Source organism: Mirounga leonina, unplaced genomic scaffold (genome assembly GCF_011800145.1).
Source record: "Mirounga leonina isolate KUSES-001 unplaced genomic scaffold, KU_Mleo_1.0 Mir_92, whole genome shotgun sequence".
NCBI classification, from domain to species: domain Eukaryota; kingdom Metazoa; phylum Chordata; class Mammalia; order Carnivora; family Phocidae; genus Mirounga; species Mirounga leonina.
In genome coordinates, this window is record NW_023270852.1 from 12,518,783 (window position 1) to 12,533,776 (window position 14,994).

Genomic DNA, 14,994 nt, shown 5'->3' on the forward strand with positions numbered 1-14,994 from the left:
AAAAAAAAAATCACAAAAGCTTGGAAGAAAAAAACAGGAGCCAAGAACAAGGACAACAAACAAAATATTAACAGATATAGTGGATATTAATCCAACTATATCAGTAGTTACTTTGAACATCAGTGGTCTAAATGCACCAATTAAAAGATGGTCAGAGTGGATAAAAAATAAGAAACTCATTTTAAGTAAAAGGACACATATAAATTAGAAGTAAATGAATGGAGAAAGATATACCATACTAATATTAATCAAAAGAAAGCAAGACTAGCTATATTTCAGAAAGAGCAGACTTCAAAGATTTATTTATTTATTTTAGAGAGAGCACGAGCATGCGAGCGGGTGGGGGAGCAGGAGGGGCAAAGGGAGAGGGAGAAAATCTTAAGCAGACTCCCCACTGAGTGTGCAGCCTGATGCAGGGCTCGATCTCATGATCATTACCTGAGTCAAAATGAAGAGTTGAGTGCTTAACAAACTGAGCCACCCATGCATCCCAGAAAGAGCAGATTTTAGAGAAGGAAAGTTATTAGGGATCAAGGGGGGCATTATGTAGTAATGAAAGAGTCAGGCCTTCAAGAAGACATAACAATCTGTAATATGTATGTGCCTAACACAAGGGTGTCAAAATATGTGAGGCAAAAACTGATAGAATTGCAAAGAGAAATAGACAAATCCACTTTTCTAGTTGGAGAGTTCAACATTCCTGTGTCAGAAATGAACAGATTCAGCAGGCAGAAAGTCAGTAAAGACATAACTGAATTCAGTAACACCGTCAATCAACTGGATATAATGGACATCTATAGACTGCTTCATCTGACAACAGCAGAATAGAGACATTCTCAAGTTTACATGGAACATTCACCAAGATAGACCACAAAGTGGGCCATAAAACACAACAAATTTAAAAGAATAGGAATCATACATTGTCCCCTGTCAGAGCATAATGGAATTCAGCTAGAAATCAGTAACAGAATGACAGCTAGAAAATCCATAAATACTTGAAGATCAAGCAACATACTTCTAAATATGGATCAAAGAAGAAATCTCAAGAGAAATTTAAATACATTTGAACTAAATGAAAGTGGAAATACAACTTACCAAAATTTGTGGGATGCAGCAAAAACCATGCTTAGAGGGAAGAGACGAAAGATCTAAAATCAATCACCGGGGCTGGGGCCTGAGCCTGCCAAGTTAGACTGTCCCAGGGCAGTGTTGGTAAGTGGAGGTGGCAGACCTCACCTGGCCCCAGTGACGATGGCTGTGTTTCATGATGAGGTGGAGATTGAGGACTTCCAATATGATGAAGACTTGGAGACATTTATACCCCTTCCCGTGTGGGGATAGCTTGTGCATCACCAAGGAAGATTAGGAGAATGAGGAAGACATGGCAGCGTGTCCTAGCTGCTTTCTCATTATAAAAGTGATTTATGACAAGGATCAGTTTATGTGTGGACAAACAGTCCCAGCTGCTTCCACCCACAGAGAAGTAGTTAAATGCTGAAGAAGACTTTAGGAATCCAAATCTTAAACATTTGGGAATGAGCCAAGCTGGATAAATCAAATGCAAGTTACTGGTTTCTTTGAGAGGACCACCATTCTGTATTTGGCTCTTTTGTTAGAGTGTGGATCCTTGCCATTGGCTGCTGAGTTCATCTCCAATTAAAGAAGCAAGTCCACGACATGAAAAAAATAAGAAAATAAAATAAAATCAATCACCTAAGGATCCACCTTTGGAAAGAAAAAGAGCAAATTAAAACCTGATTAAGCAGAAGAAAAGAAATAATGAAAAACAGCAGAAATCAATGAATTAAAAGTAAGAAATCAGTAAAGAAAATCAAAATCAAAATCTGATCCTTTGAAAGATTGATAAAACTGGTAGGTCTGTAGCCAGGCTAACTAAGAAAAAAAGAGGACACAAATTACTAATAGTAATTTACTAAACACACTATTACCATACAATCCAGTAATTGTGCTCTCTAGCATTTCCCCATAAGAGTTGAAAATCTATGTCCACACAGAGACCTGCACACAGATGTTTATAGCAGCTTTATTCACAGTTGCCAAATGTTGGAAGTAATCAAGATGTCCTTCAGTAGGTGAGTGGATAAATAAACTGTGGTACATCCAGACAATGGAATATCTTTGTGAATATTATTCACTAAGAAGAAATGAGTGATTAAACCATGAAAAGACATAGAGGAATCTTTTTTTTTTTAAGATTTTTATTTATTTATTGAGAGAGAGAGAATGAGAGAGAATCATAGAGAGAGTGCATGAGAGGGTGGAGGGTCAGAGGGAGAAGCAGACTCCCTGCTGAGCAGGGAGCCCGATGCGGAACTCGATCCCGGGACTCCAGGATCATGACTTGAACCGAAGGCAGTTGCTTAACCAACTGAGCCACCCAGGCGCCCGACATAGAGGAATCTTAAATGCATATTACTAAGTCAAAGAAGCCAGTGTAAAGAGGCTACATCTGATTTTAACTATATGACATTCTAGAGAAGTCAAAACCATAGAGACAGTAAAAAGATAAGTGTTTGATAGGGGTTGGGGGGATAGAGGGATAAATAAGCAGAGCACAGAGGATTTTTAGGACAGTGAAGCTACTCTGTATGATACTTGAGTGTTGCATACATCTCTGTATACATTATACATTTGCCCAAACCAGTAGGCTATATAACATCAATAATGAACTTTAAGGTAAACTATGAACTTTGGGTGAAATGATGTGTCAGGGTAGGTTCATCAGTTGGAACAAATGTACTACTCTGGTGGGGGATGTTGATAATGGGGGAGGCTCTGCATATTTGGGTGCAGGGAACATATGGGTAATCTCTGTATTTTCCATTCAGTTTTGCTGTGAGCCTAAAACTGATCTAAAATAGTCTATTTTTAAAAAATGGACAAAGGATCTGAATAAACTTTTCTCCAGAGAAAATATATAAATGGCCAATAAGCCTATGAAAAGGTGCTCAGCATTACTGTCCTTCAGGGAAATGCAAAATTGAAAATATGTTGCGATACCATTTCCCGCCCGCTTGGATGCTTTTATCAAGAAGAGAGTAACAAGTGTTGTTGAGGATGTGGAGAAGCTGGAACTTTGATGCAGTGCTGGTGGGAATGTAAAATGGTGCAGCTGCTGTGGAAAACAATTTGGCAGTTCCTTAAAAGGTTAAACATAGAGTTACCATATGACCCAACAATTTCACTCCTAGGTATATATACTTGAGAAATGAAAACCTGTCTACACAAAGACTTGTAGATAAATGTTCATAACAGCATTATTTGTAATAGTTAAAAAGTATAAACAACTCAAATGTCCAATGACTGATGAGTGGATAGCTATAATGTGGTATGTCCATACAGTGAAGAAAGGAATGAACCACAATACGTGCTACAACCTGATGAACATTGAAAACGTTATGCTAAGTGAAAGAAGCCAATTACAAAAGACCACATGTTGTATGATCCCATTTATATGAAACATCTAGACTAGGCAGTCTGTAGATAGCAACAGAAAGTAAATTAGTGGTTTCTTAGGCTGGGGGGAGGATGGAGAGGGACTGCTAACTGGTATGTGGTTTCTTTTTGGGGTGGTAAAATGTTCTAAACTTAGAAGTGGTGGTGGTGGCACAACTCGATATACTAAAAAGCACTGAATAGTACACTTTAAATGGGTGGATTTTATGGTATGTGAATTAGATCTCAGTACAGCTGTCATTAAAAGAATCAGGTGCATAGAAGTGTATGATTGTAGGACAAGTTGTGAATGTGAGTGCTGGTGTGCAGTAGCAGGGCTTCTCAAACTTTTAAAGGGCATATGGATTACCTGTCTATCTTATTTAGTGTAAATTCTGATTCAGGAGGTCTGGGGTAGAGTCTGAGATTCTCTGTTTCTTAATAAGCTCTCAGGGTGCTGATGCTACTGGGCTCTGGCCCATGCTTAGGAAGGCAGTAAAGGATGTTTGTTTCTTCAGTGAATGGGGTCAGTCTGAAGAGCCTTCGAGCCAGGAGGATTTGGCCAGCATTTTGTAGGAAGGCATAATGTAGTTTGGTGGAAGAGAGGGGCTTAATGGACAAAGTAACCAGCCTGTGTAAAAACTCAGACCACAGAGTATCCAATATTTGTGGGGTACAAGAGGCCTGTTGGGTTACAGGGGTGGGTCCCTGAATCTTGCACCTGAGCATTTTCTGTTTTTATGAAATTTTCTCTTGCTCTCTGCTTGACATTTTTGATTTAACTTCTTTCAAATCTGGACTTAGGTAGATTGATACTACTAAGGGCTTTGTGAGCTTCTAGGAGGGGAGGGATTGGTTGGCAAGAAAACATTCTATGTGTGGGTCTTGGGAGTTGGATGTGAACCCATCAGTCAGTAACCATGCCTGGAGAGCCTCCTCAATTAGCTACCTGAGCTCTGGACAGGGCACAATCAGACTGACTTACTGCTTGGACCCAGATGAATAAACTCATTAATGAGGGAGCAAATAAAGATGTATTTCCAGATGGTACGGGTTAATTATAGCTATGGTTTACAGCTTTCCCTGTTTTTCCACTTGTGCTAGAAGACCAATATGGATGTAGTTTAAAGAATTGTTTGGTTCAGGAGGCAACTACTAAAGCCAAATCATGTCTCTACTCTTTGCATTCATAGTATTCCATGAAGTGCTGAACAGTCCTCTAAGCCCAGGTCTAGTCTCAGCCTTAGTGCTTGCCCTTCTGAGGTATTTTCCCTGAGGCTCTGGAAGCAGTAGTGTCCTGTGCTTCATCAACATTCGGTTCCACAGCCTCTCCTGATACTTTATAAAGTGCTTCCACTCTCCCAGGAGGAAAGGTAAGGAAATCACTTGGTCACCTTGAATGTTCTTACCCTCACAGCCCCACAATGAAGTCAGAAGTCTTATTCTCTATTTTCTAGACGGAGAGCCTAAGGTATAGGTAGTAACATGCTTGACCACCATCATGGAGAGACACCCCATGGCTGGCCCAGTTCTTTGGATCTTCCTTAGTTTACCCTTCAGTGGAGTCGTCTTGCTTCTTTGGAGATGTAGTTGTGTTGTTTCTTTTTGTTTTGACAAACATGAGTTTCTGAGTGCCTCCTGGTATCAAATGAATACTTCTTTCCCGGATACCTACTAAGTATTTTTCATGTGTTTATTTATACTCCCATTTAAGCATCTCCAGGTGGGGTGCTGGTTTGTCAGCACACTTATTATCGTATTGGAGAGAATTCTGTTCAATTCCCCTAGTACTCACTGAGTGCTTAGTATATGCTCAGCTCTGTTCTATTCTCCTTGAAAGACACAAAGCAGTGTATTCTCCTTGGCTCTGTGGGATCTTCCAGGTTTATGGGATGGAAGCAAGGTAGACATAAGCAGGCCAGGACTAGGGTGAAGCAAACAAGGCACTCACTTTCAAGGTCATGCGCATGGAGGGTCAGTACCTGACAATGAGTGCCTCCTTAAATTTTGAGCCCTAGGTCCCTTGGCTTACCTCCACCTTCCTTAGTCCTGGTTCTGGCCTTAAGAAGCAGTTACATCGGGGCACCTGAGTGGCTCACTCAGTCAAGCGTCTGCTTTAGGCTTAGGTCATGATCCCAGGGTCCTGGGATTGAGCCCTGCATCCGGCCTCCTGCTCAGCGGGGAGCTTGCTTCTTCCTTTCCCTCTGCCTGCCCCTCTCACTGCTTATACACACTCTCTCTCTCTCTGTCAAATAAATAAATAAATAAAATCTTTTAAAAAAAGCAGTTACATCACTTGGAAATCACATTTAAGATAAGACTATGAATGACTGGTATGGAACAGTGCTTCATAGATTTAATATGCATATGAATCATCTGGAGACCTTATTAAAAGTAGGATTCTGATTCAGTGGGTCTGGAGTGATGCCTGAGATTCTGCATTTCTAACAAGCACCCAGACAATGCTGATACTAGTCTTTGTGCCACCCTTTGAGTAAGGAGAAAAATCCGTGCTTGAGAAAAGCAGAGGGCCATATTCACTAAGCTAGGGAATCAGGGCAGGCTTCTTGAGGGAAGGTGAAATTGCAGCTGGGCTCTCAAAGGACAAGTTGGATTTGGATGGATAAAAGAGAGGGAAACATTGCAAGCAGAAGGAAGAATATGCAAAGGCCCAGAGATAGGAATGAGTCCCATATGTTTTGAGACAGTGAACAGACTGGCTTGGCAAGACACAGGTCCAAGTTGGAAAAAAGGAAAAGAGTTTTGATAGGTAGCAGGAAACCTGTATTGGACTGTTTATTTAGAAGTGTGGTCCGGGGCGCCTGGGTAGCTCAGTCGGTTAAGAGTCTGCTTTTGGCTCAGGTCATGATCTTGGGGTTCTGGGATCAAGCCCCACATCGGGGCACCGTGCTCAGTGGGGAGTCTGCTTGTCTCCCTCTCTCTTTGCCTCTCCCCTGCTTGCATGCTCTTTCTTTCTCTCTCTCTCTCAAATAAATCTTTAAAAAATAGAAATGTGGTCCTTAATTTTCTGCTCAGGTACCACCCAAATGGGCATTTCCATTTCTTATATCTACTTGTCCTGGGATATTATGGGACCTCTGTTATTCTAGGGAAATGAAGACCTGACACCTGAATACATTCTGTGAGGCATTGTGTGAAGTAGGAAAAGGGAGGAGGTGGTTGACTTCATTACCCTGGCAAAGCCTTGAGTTTTTTTTTTTTTTTTAAACTTAGCTGGGACATGTACAAATCAGAAAGCCCTCCCTAAATAGTGATGGGAATACACAGTACACACACATAAAGGATGCCTGGTAAATACGTGCTGATTTGACTCAGTAGGAGAGTCCTGCCCATTTTATTTCAAACATTCTTTGTAAAGTACTTTTCTGAAGTTATCATAGGAACAGTGAGAAATTGGGCCTTGAACCTCATAAGTACTAAAGGAATATTTGTTGAATGAGTCCTTTGAGGCCTTGTCTCTCTCCTCTATATCAAGAAACGTTTTCAGCTCAGGTCAGTGTAAGAATGTATGAATGCAATGTTTTTGACTTATGTACTGACACTTGGTTATGCTTTTGTATGGCTGTAAGGAAGTAGAAGACTTGAGTCATGAACTCAAAGAGTTTAGTATTATTCTTGAGCAGTGGTTTTCAGCTGGAGGCAATTTTCATCCCACGGGGGACATTTTACAATGTCTGTAAACATTGTTGCTTCTGTGCCATCTAGTGGCTAGAGGCCAGGGATGCTGCTAAAACATCCTACAATGTACGGAATGCTCCCTACCTCACCAAAGAATTATCCAGTCCCAAAATATCCATAGTGCCAAGGTTGAGAAACCCTGCTCTAAAGGACAAGAACTAACAAATAGAACCAGAACTTTGAAGTTGGAAGGTCATACTGCTAGTTAATAGCAGAGCAGGGACTAAAGCTTAATTCTCCCTAGTCTAATGATGTGCTGCCTGCTGCCATGGGGCCAGTTAGAGTCAGATGGCATATGACAGAATATTTTATCTAGCTTCATCTCCCACTAATCCTAATTCATACTTTTTGCCCTAGCCATACTCATTTATTTGTATGCTACGCAACTTTATTCCTTCATCTTCACGTTAGTTAGTCCCTTTGCCTGGAACGTATTTCTCCCATTTCTTCATCTGGATGATATTTCACGTCTTCTCCAGGAGGTCTTTGCCAGTCTATAACACTGCAAATTGGATCAGAAGCCATTTCTTTATTCTTCCATAGCTAGTCCTCAGCATATAGTCAAGAAATTTTCTGTATATATGTGTGACTTCTTGACTAGGCTGTGAGCATCTTAGGAGCTAGGTTTACTCTCCTGTCCTCATTGCCTAGCATAGACATGCAATATACTGTCAGTCATAGACATGAGATAAAGTAAGTGGTTAGAGGGCGCCTGGGTGGCTCAGTCGTTAAGCGTCTGCCTTCGGCTCAGGTCATGATCCCGGGGTCCTGGGATCGAGTCCCACATCGGGCTCCCTGCTCGGCGGGAAGCCTGCTTCTCCCTCTCCCACTCCCCCTGCTTGTGTTCCCTCTCTCGCTGTGCCTCTCTCTGTCAAATAAATTAAAAAAAAAAAATCTTAAAAAAAAAAAGTAAGTGGTTAGAGAAGGGAGAGATCAGTGGGAAGTAGAGTATTGGGGAAGGCTTCATAAAGATTGTGACACTTGAAGCTTCTCATAATTCCTTGAAGATAATGATGAATGTATGAGTACCTTATTTGGGCAGGCACAGTTCTAAGACAGTAATGGATTTTTTTGGTGTTGTTTTTCTATAGGTTGATATGTCAGACCTCTCCCCAGAGGAGCAGTGGAGGTAAGTGTGACAGTGTGGGCCCCTCAGGCTGGGAACTGTAAATTAATCCTACTAATAGAGTTGTATATCTACCCTTTTGCTTCCTTGTCTGTGGGGAAGCCATTACTCTTGACTAGTAGGAGAGGTCATTTGTGATCTTCTCCAGTACTTGGGTTACTCCTGAGTAGCTCCTTCAGTCCTGGGGAGTAAATAGGTAATTGCACCAAACTATTTATCTGGGTTTAAATACTACTAGTTCTGCCATTTCCTAGCTATGCTATCTTAGGCAAGTTAACTTGATTTCTTACTACCTTAGTTTCCTCAGTTTGCACAATGAAGGTTGCAACAGTACCTACACCTGATAGAGTTGTTGTGAGGACTATTAATATATGTGAAATTCTTAGAACAATGCCTGGCATGTGGTAAGCTTCCAGTAAGTGTTACCTGCTTTGCAGGTGACTATCATCATTAACATCATCATTATCCATGAAACAGAGCAGAGAGATCTGGCTGAAAAATGGGAATAGTGTCTTCTGATCTCAACTCTGCCACTAACTTGCTTTGTAACCAGAGTGAGTCAACAGTCAACAAATACCTTATTATCATGATTACTCATCAAAGAGCCTTCAGAGTGTTTGCCCCACAAGGTAGCTGACCAGTGAGCTGGAATCAACTATGTAAATTTGATTAATAATACAAAAAAACCCTTTCATTTAGATTATTAAAATAGAGAACGACAAAGATACCAACTTACATGACAAACCCAGCAAGATTTTAGAAAGCTTTAAACTTAATATGCACCAGTTGTATACCTCAGCTACCAAAACATTCCAAAATTTGGAAGATGTTCATAGAAATATACTGTCTGCTTTAGGGAGATGAATTGCACCATGCTTCACTGAGTCCACGCTAATTTTGTTGTAAACACTGCATATTAAGAAGATCTTCAGTTAGATAACATCTAGAAGAAGGCAACCAGGATTAATGGTTTTCACATTATGTAATATGAATAGCATTTAAAAGATCTAGAACTGTTAGCGTAAAAGGGCATAGAAAAGTGGTGGTAGGAAGAGGATTGTTTTTGTTTTGGTTTTTTAAATAAGATCATATAAATCTTTGAAAGAGCAGCATTGGGAAAGAAGAATGATTATGTCCTTTGTTGTTCCAGAGTATAAAATTAGGTCCAGTGGATTGAAGCTATAGAAAGATGGATTTTGTCTCATCAGACATTTTTAATAATCGTGGTATATTGAGAGGTAGTGAGCTCCTGCCCTTAAAGTATTGGAGTTTTATTCCTTTATTAGCACATGTGAGTACCTACAATGTGCCAGATAGATGGTCCTCGAATTACTTTAAGAGGCATATGTTCTCAGCCAGTGGAAGTATTCAAACAAAGATTGTAAAGATAATGTTTGCATTGCGTGGGAACCTGAACCAGAGTTGTTGTTCTCTGGTCTTTTCTCCATATTTGGTATTTTTGTTGTGTACATCCATTTAGTCATATACTGTCTGAGAATAAGAAATTTATCTGTTATCTTTATAACTCCCCACAGTACTTAGGTTTTTAAAGTGTCCTTTGCCCTTTTAGTTTAGCTTATCCTCACAACAACCCTATGAGGGAAGCAGCAAAGATATGGACTCCTTGGACAGATGAAGAAATTGTGATGTAGAGATGTGAATTTTCTTGGCCAAGTCCACATGGATGTCTGAACCTAAGTTTCTGACTCCCACCCGTACTATTTTTTTGTCAGAATCTCCCACCCTGAATGAGTTGATGTAAGATGAACCCTGAGGTGCTGTGGCTGGCTGCTGACATTTAGCTGCCCACTGCCCCTACCATATTTCCTCCCTAACATTTTATTGTGAAAAATCTCAGAAAAGTTGAAAGATTATACAATAAACACCTTTAGGCCCACCACCTAGATTCTACAGTTAACTTTTCACTGTATTTGCTTTATCGTTTGTCTGTCTATAATTCATCCCATTGGGTTCTTCTTGAATAGTCTGTCATTGCCCTTGGGAACTCTATGAAGATACCATTTATGTTGTCCTTTCCCTCTCTCCCTAATAGCCTCAGGTATGGAGAATTGGCATAAAAGCTCCTGACTACAGGCTGTATTTGTATTTATTTTTCTAACTCCTTCCTCATTTCTCTGTTGGCTGACTCTGACTCTATTCTTAAAGGAAGGTGTTGGCCAAGGGAATCACTTGTTGCCAGTCTTCTGGACCAGAGAATGCCAGCCTTAGATTAAATAAGAGTTTCCAGTTGCACTCTTCCTTAAGCTCTTGAGGAGGCTATTTACCTGTGGATGCTGATGGTGAGGACACTGTTGGATTCGTACAAAGTTGAAGCAGTCCAGATTTTTCAGGCTTTAGCTAGTCTTAGACTAGGATCCCTGGTCCTGACAGAGAGGATAGGACAAATAAAGCAAGACTTTAACCCTGGAATTAGTACACATCTGCAATAGTACTCTTTATTGGTGTTATAAATATCATTGACTAAGAGTATGAGATTTTATGGCTATATCCTTCTCTCTGGGTTACTTTCTCCTTCCAGTGACAGGTTGAAATAGGACTGAAATGGGCAGTGACAACAGGCTTCTCCTGGGTCCTCTTTCCCACAGGAAAGGTGTCAGCTGCTTTTGCTCTTGGGGGTGGGCAGCAAACAACCCACCTTTATTTCCAATAGCTGAGCTTCTGACTGAGGCCCGTAGAGCCCCTGTTCTATCCCAAAATGCCCATTCTCTAGGGTGTGTGTTTTTCTAGCCCCTAATTTGTATAGTACCCTGCAGATGCAAAGCCCAAGAATGTGTTCTGAGCTAAAGACTGGTGGAATATCCCTGGAAAGCACTGCCCTTTTACCAGCACACCTTCCCTGATCTGCCTCACCTCATCTGTTTGACTTTCAGGGTTGAGCACGCACGCATGCATGCCAAGCACCGCGGCCATGAAGCCATGCACGCTGAAATGGTCCTCATCCTCATCGCTACTTTGGTGGTGGCCCAGCTGCTCCTGGTGCAGTGGAAACAGAGGCACCCCCGCTCCTACAATGTAAGCCACTGCCTCTCACTTCTTTTTCTGACAGTTGTCAAAAGACCCTTCCTAAGTATTCTAGGGTCCAGCCTACCTCAGGCTGCATACAGGCAGGGAATAGACAATGATAGTAAACGTTATGTAAGAATGGTGAATAGTGTATGGTGGGTATGCATTTAAGAGGCAAGTGATTCAGATGGTGAAAATAGGGATAGAACCTGAGACTACTTTCATGGCCAGGTCTTCCCTTTTAAACATTTTGGGACAGATCCATGAAGGAGATGCTCATCAGGAACTATTCAAGTAAAGGGAGAGGTGGTCGCCTTGTTGGGAAGACCAAGCCTCTTAAGTGAATTTTACAGGTAGGATTTAGATTAATTAAAAAAAAAAAAAAAAAAGACAATGATAGAGGAAATGAGGAACAAAACATATAAAACATACAGAAAACATATAGCTGAATGGCAGAAGTAAATCTTTCCTTATTGGTAATTACTTTAAATGGGTTAAATTCTTCTATTAAAAGGAGAGATTGGCAGATTGGTTAAAAAAACCAAACAAACCATGAGAGACTCACTTTAGATACAAAGACACAGAGAATAAAAGTAAAAGGATGGAGAAAGATATTCCATGTACATGATAATCAAAAGAGAGCTGGGGTGGCTATTAAATATCAGACCAATAGACTTTAAATCAAAAAAATTTACAAGAGACAAAGGATATTATATATTGATAAAAGGTTTAAACCAATAAGAAGATACTACAATTATAAACATAACTAACAAAGGAGCCCCAATATATGTGAAGCAGAAACTGATAGAATTGAAGAGGGATAGACAGTTCTACAATAGGTTGCAGAGTTCAGTACCTGACTTTCACTAACGAATAGAGCAACCAGATAGAATATCAGTAGTTAATAGAGGACTTGAACAGCATTATAAACCAGTTAGACCTAACAGACACACAGGGCACACACTACCCAACAACAGCAGAATACATTCTCAAGTGCACATGGACCGTTCTCCAGGAGAGAACATGTGTTAGGCCACAAAACAAATCTCAATAAGTTTGAGAAGATTGAAATCATAGATTCAACCACTCTGGATTAGGACATGACAGGTGCAGTGTACTGGATTTTTTTTACGACTGTTACCATAGAAGTTTTTAACCTTTACAAGGGTAACAACCCTTTTTTAACATCAACTTGGCAAACACCTACGTGATAATACTTTGCATAGAATATACAAGTGCATATATAGTAGTAACAATAGCTAACATTTATTGAATTCTCACTATGCCAGCCACTGTTGTAAGTACTTCACAAGTGTGGACTCAGCTAATCCTTGTAATAATTCAGTAAGGTAATGTTTTCTCCAATTACAAGTGAGAACTGAGAGAGAAAAGACTAAGTAATTTGCTCCAGTGATAAAACCATTATTTGAACCCAGACAGTTTTACTCCAGGGTTTTTAATCTTAATCTCTGAATAGTTCTTTTTCTCTAGTATATGCTTTTTCAGACCTCTGGTGATATGGTCAGACATGCCCAGGGGTCTGTAGCCCACATGATGTGAACTGCTGCACTATCTCATTTAATCCTTCTAATAGCCCATGAGGTAAGTACCGTGAACAAACTGAGGCCCAGAGAGTTGAGGCATGAAGGGAATACTAATAGATAGAGCCAGGATTTGAACCCAAGTGTTCTGTTTCATATTTCATAATTTCTGTTGTACCATATGTTGCTCCTGGAAAAGGTTTTCCATGAAGGGAACAAGGGATAACCTAGAGCATAGAAGGAAGAGAGGATAATCTTTGCCCTTGAGCAGACAGAAGTTCCGAACATTACTGGCTTATAGCCAGCTCAAGTGTTGGCATGCACCACAAATAGAGACATCTGTACCTTCAGGTCACATTGCACTGAAGGACCACATGACACCAAGACTTTTTGAACTGGAGACCATCCAACAGGCTAAGCCATCTGAGATGGGGCTTCACGTCTGGACCCTGGTCATGCTTTGCCCTGTTATCTGAGATAAGTCACTTGTTTGTCAGTGTGTGATTATAATGTGTACTCTATAGAATGGGAATTACCAAGATGATTGAATTGAGCCTGGAAAAATAAGACCACCCATATACCAAGTGTAGAATGAGAGCCCCATTGGCATTTCTGTGCTGGTATTTAGAGATAATCTTAATTATATAATGTTAGCTAATCTGCAAAGATTTTTAAAAACCTTTATCTATAGGAAGTGAGGATTCATGTATGTACTATAGTGGTTTTCAATAAGTACTTTTTAAAAAAACTGTGGAATCCTTTCTTCAAATAATATCTTCAGGAAAAACCCAGTATGGAAAATAATTAAGAGGCCCCTCTGATTAATAGAGGGTTGGATAACCCTGACTCCTCTGCTTCTCAGGAACATATATAGGAGTCATCAGTGTTAGAAAACCACTGATAATGTCATTCCTTAGCTAATCCTTAATAGGAAATGTGACTGTAACTTAATGAAGCCAGTTATATAAGGAACATGCACAATTATCCCATTGCTTTACTGCCATGCCCTGTAAACATTATGCTGAACTTCACTGATGAGCGAACATGCTAACATTATAAAATATATTGCACTGAGAAACTTAAACCCCTATCTTTCAAAAATTGGAAAAGGAAATCTGTAATGTCCGCTTTATGCTGCTATTGTACAATGATGATCTAGATTGGTTTTTAAAAAACTTTTATTAACTTGTGTACAATGAATATTTTTACTGCTTTAATTAAAACACTAACTTTGGAAGAAGAAAAATTGCCCAAGATGCTTGTACACAGTAATATCTCCTATCCTTTTTCAAGCTTATCAAGTTGGAGCTGTTTGCCTTGTAGGCAGTATAATACAATGGAGCCAGCCCAATCTGATTTGCTCAGTCAGCTGTCTCACTTCCTAGCTATATGACTTTATATCTTGAGCCTGTTTTTCTTATCTCTAAGATGGGGTGATATCTACCTCATGGGTTGTGAAGATTATATAAGATTCTATGGCAAAATGTTTTGTAAACTTTAGAACTAATGGTAGTGACTATTGTTGCTCCCACTCCTAAGAGAAAAAGTTCAAGACGTAAAAGTTTTCAGATACTATGTGGAAGAAGAATAGAATTTTATTTTTATTGACAATAATTTCACATAAAAAAATTCACTATTCTGTGGGGTGCCTGATAGGCACAGTTGGTTAAGCAGCCAACTCTTTCAGCTCAGGTCATGATCTTGGGGTTGTGAGATCAAGCCCCACGTCGGGCTCCATGCTCAGCACGGAGTCTGTTTTAGATTCTCTCTCCCTCTCCCTCTGCCCCTCCTGCTTGTGCTCTCTCTCTCTTTCTCTCTCTCAAATAAATAAATCTTTAAAAAAAAAGAAAAACCCATGGGACGCTTGGATGGCTCAGTCGTTAAGCCTCTGCCTTTGGCTCAGGTCATGATCTCAGGGTCCTGGGATAGAGCCTCGCATCAGGCTCCCTGCTCCACGGGAAGCCTGCTTCTCCCTCTCCCACTCCCCCTGCTTGTGTTCCCTCTCTTGCTGTGTCTCTATCTGTCAAATAAATAAATAAAATCTTTAAAAATTAAAAAAATTTAAAAAAAGAAAAACCTTGGAAAAAATTGATTATTCTAACCATTTTAAAGTATATAATTCAGTGGCATTTAGCACATCTGGTGTTG

At 40.2% G+C, this 14,994-nt stretch overlaps 1 protein-coding gene and 1 pseudogene across 3 annotated transcripts in view; both read left to right on the top strand.

Moving 5' to 3' along the window:
* The window catches only part of RNF121 (ring finger protein 121), an 82,269-nt gene that overhangs the window by 21,836 nt on the left and 45,439 nt on the right, over positions 1–14,994 (top strand). For 2 of the 3 annotated variants that reach the window (XM_034994995.1, XM_034994994.1), the window contains exons 2-3: positions 8,247–8,284; positions 11,173–11,314. In XM_034994995.1, the coding sequence (XP_034850886.1) occupies positions 8,247–8,284; positions 11,173–11,314 (180 nt within the window). Of the gene's footprint in view, positions 1–4,649; positions 4,830–8,246; positions 8,285–11,172; positions 11,315–14,994 lie in introns of all 3 variants that reach the window. The other variant, XM_034994996.1, reaches the window with a different exon arrangement.
* LOC118003901 lies at positions 55–1,725 on the top strand (annotated as a pseudogene).